The sequence below is a fragment of the Populus euphratica genome, unplaced genomic scaffold (genome assembly GCF_000495115.2).
Source record: "Populus euphratica unplaced genomic scaffold, PopEup_1.0 scaffold42.1, whole genome shotgun sequence".
In the NCBI taxonomy this organism is placed as follows: domain Eukaryota; kingdom Viridiplantae; phylum Streptophyta; class Magnoliopsida; order Malpighiales; family Salicaceae; genus Populus; species Populus euphratica.
The window spans coordinates 95,048-98,745 of NW_011499903.1; the positions used below are offsets into that span (position 1 = coordinate 95,048).

The following is a 3,698-nucleotide window of genomic DNA, read 5'->3' on the forward strand; positions in this document are numbered from 1 at the left end:
TTAACTATTATCCCATTAGAAACTTTATCTATCATCATTTATTATTATTTTTTGAATTAATATAACCATTATTTTATCATATCATAAACACCAATATTATCATCATTTTTTTTATTACCACTATCTTATTATAAAAATAATTACTATTTAATTATTATTACCACTATCACCATTATTATAATTCTATAATAATCATTAACCATCCTATTGCTATTAGTATCATATATATTATAAATAATAAATATCATTTATGCTATCACTATCATCTTTTTTTATTACATCTTTTTTATTATCATCATTTATAAATTATGAATAAGAAATAATCTATTTTATGAAAGAAATATTTTTTGCAAAACAAACTTACCTTAAAAAGTAATTATTTTTCCTTTAAATAATTCTCGGATTATGATGTAAAAAGGGAAATGGACCCACAAAACTACGTGGCCCAAAACCAAACCCAAACTTATGATCCCAAAAGGCTAGTCCATTCCTATGAGTCCCTATTGAACTCGCTTCTGAAGGGTTTAGTTGTTGATGCTAAATTCCATAAACCCCATGTTTCCTCGTCTTCCCAATTCCCTCGACAAAACCCTAGCTAGCTAGAATCAGAAATCAGTGGCCGCCATGGCAGAACAGAATCACAGTCGATCAGCAGAGGAGGAAGAGATGAAGAAGAGGAAACGTAAGCGAAACAGAGCAAAAAAAGAAGCACAAGAGAAAAATCTAAATGAAATCGAAGGAGGAGAAGAGAAGGAGCAGGAGGAGGAGGATAGGGAAGTTGAGGAGGTGAAAGATAAGAAGAAGAATAATAAAAATAAGAAGAGTAAGAAGGAAAGTGAAGAGGAAGAGAAAGAAAAAGAGGAGGAGGAGGAGGAGAAACAGACGGTGAAGAAGGTGAAAAGTGGAGGTGGGATTATGAGTACGGAGTCATTTGACTCGTTGGGATTATCCGAAGCCACTCGTAAGGCAATTCAAGAGATGGGATTTGCGAATTTGACTCAGGTATATTGTTTTCTTTTTAAGTTCTAACGAACAGCCTGATGTCATTACATAAGATATTTTATTACAACTTAAAGCTTTCCAAATTCTATGTGAGATTTTTTTAGCTTTGTAATGTTTCTTTGTCTAGATGGGACTTCTATATATAAAGATCTTCTTGCTCTCTGTCTAGAGGAAGGATATACTGTCCACTGTAATTTCCTAAGGATGTCTGCATTCTTTGCCCCTTTTGCGCATAAAAAGTTTCTTATATCTGATGTATCGTTGCAAATACAGATTCAAGCCAGGGCAATTCCACCACTCCTAGTAGGAAAAGATGTTCTTGGTGCTGCAAGGACAGGTTCTGGGAAAACTCTTGCGTTTCTAATACCAGCTGTAGAATTATTACATAATGTTCATTTTGCTCCTCGCAATGGAACGGGTGTTGTTGTTATTTGCCCAACAAGAGAACTTGCAATACAGGTAAAGAAATGTGTATAATCCTTATCCCGCAGACGCTTCCCTGTGAAGTATCATATTATTCCCTTTCAGATAGTATTGGTCAAACCAGGCTTTATTCCCTGTTATAAATCTTCAATTAGGAGGCCTGTAGAAATTATCTGTGAGCTAGGATTATTTATGGACTAGAAGTTGTTGCCTTCTTTTCTCTTCATTTCATTGTGAAAGCAGGCGTAGAAAAATGGAATTTACTGGTTTACATATCCCTTTCTGTAAAAAGATCTCTTTCCTTTGTACAACTTATACATTATGCTTGCTGATAAATTGTAATTGATGGTTGAGTTAATGCAAATGATAAGATTATCATCTTTTATTTAAATTGTAAATTAGTTGGCAGAATGCATCACATATCTGATGGACTCTGCTTCAATGAAATTCTTTCTTTTGGCTTAGGAGGAAAGTGATGTGACTTTATATTGGTATTATGCTATAATTCGGTCTCAACTTGCCACAATTGAAAGGTGGAAAAAAATGGGTTTGGAAAGGTGAAGATTTTGTTGTTCTGGATAGTTTACTTGTTGTTTTCTTTTGATTAATCCAACATTTAAACCTGCAGACTCATGCTGTGGCAAAAGACCTTCTCAAGTATCACTCTCAGACTCTTGGCTTGGTTATTGGTGGTGCAGCAAGAAGAGGAGAAGCGGAACGCCTTGTTAAAGGGGTAAATTTACTAGTGGCAACCCCTGGTCGACTTCTTGATCATCTTCAAAATACAAAGGGATTTATCTATAAGAATTTAAAGGTAACTTGTATAAAGCTTTAACCTTGTTATAGATGATGATTTACTCATTTTCCTTTCAAACCAATACCATGGGTTGAATAGCTTATGACTATATTAGATGTTTAATAATTGCCAGTATAAGACTTATGTAGAAATCTTATCAATAAATGTTCCTGCCAGTAGTAAAATTAGTTGCTTGAGAGCATTACGTAATTGTTAAATAACCTTTCAAACTTGCAGTGCCTTACAATTGATGAAGCAGACAGGATATTGGAGGCAAATTTTGAGGAAGAAATGAAGCAAATTATCAAGCTTCTACCAAAGGTAAATTATGTTTCGGTAATGATGTTGGTCTGCATGTATGATTTTTTATTCAGAAGTAAAAAAGATATGCTCATAACACAAAGGAATATGTGAAACAATGTATGTTAACTATCCTGATCCACTGTGTTTTCCATCAGTATTAGTAGCTGCACTTTGTAGTAAGTTGCTAAGATGCTCTTATAGTATTTGGTGTGTTTGCATTAAATGTCTTATCAATGACTTTTTGTTTTCAATGCTAACTGAACGGCAATTTTTTTTTCTTAATTATAAGTCCTTAGCTAAAACTTGAGTTCGTATGCTGATGTATGATAATATTCAGTGACATGGTTGTGTTCAGTGAGCTATACTCCTGTTTGTGGTTGCAATGACAATTTAGATTTCTTTTTGGCAATATCTAATGCTTTTTAGCTGATGAGTTCACTAATCAATGTGCAGGCTAGGCAAACTGCTTTATTTTCAGCTACCCAAACTAAAAAGGTATCTTTCTCAAGGCATCACATTTTGATGTTGGCTCAGTCTACTCATGTTTTTCCTTGCCTTTTCTCTTTAATCAGAATTTCAATGATTAAGATTGTAACACAATTTCAGCTCTTTTTTTTTCTTCCTTTTATTTTATAGTGAAATTCAGTATTTTTTTTCTCTTCTGGTTGATCTAACTGACGTTGGATTTCCATCTCAGGTGGAGGACCTTGCTCGGTTGTCATTTCAGACAACTCCTGTATATATTGATGTGGATGATGGTAGAACGAAGGTAGACATGCTGTTGCTTCCAAGTCTAATTGTTTTCATACATATAAACATATGTATAAGCAAGAACAAGCTCTCTGCTTTAAACCTAACAAGATGTCTGCTATTGTAGGTCACAAATGAAGGTCTGCAGCAAGGCTATTGTGTAGTGCCAAGTGCCAAGAGATTTATCCTTTTGTACTCCTTTTTGAAGAGAAATTTGTCAAAGAAAGTGATGGTCTTCTTCTCTTCATGTAACTCGGTCAAGTTTCATGCTGACCTTCTCAGATACATTCAGGTGGAATGCTTTGATATCCATGGAAAACAAAAGCAACAGAAAAGAACCTCTACCTTTTTTGATTTCTGCAAAGCAGAGAAAGGCATCTTGCTTTGTACTGATGTTGCGGCTCGTGGACTTGATATTCCTGCT

At 34.5% G+C, this 3,698-nt stretch overlaps 1 protein-coding gene across 1 annotated transcript in view; it reads left to right on the forward strand.

The window, feature by feature from the left end:
* The first annotated feature begins 483 nt into the window (after positions 1–483).
* LOC105133062 (DEAD-box ATP-dependent RNA helicase 51-like) overlaps positions 484–3,698 on the forward strand; it is a 4,962-nt gene continuing 1,747 nt past the window's right edge. The window contains exons 1-7 of the mRNA XM_011036874.1: positions 484–1,002; positions 1,276–1,461; positions 2,054–2,239; positions 2,459–2,542; positions 2,978–3,019; positions 3,222–3,293; positions 3,402–3,690. Of these exons, the coding sequence (XP_011035176.1) occupies positions 625–1,002; positions 1,276–1,461; positions 2,054–2,239; positions 2,459–2,542; positions 2,978–3,019; positions 3,222–3,293; positions 3,402–3,690 (1,237 nt within the window). The 5' untranslated portion in view covers positions 484–624. The remainder of the gene's footprint in view (positions 1,003–1,275; positions 1,462–2,053; positions 2,240–2,458; positions 2,543–2,977; positions 3,020–3,221; positions 3,294–3,401; positions 3,691–3,698) is intronic.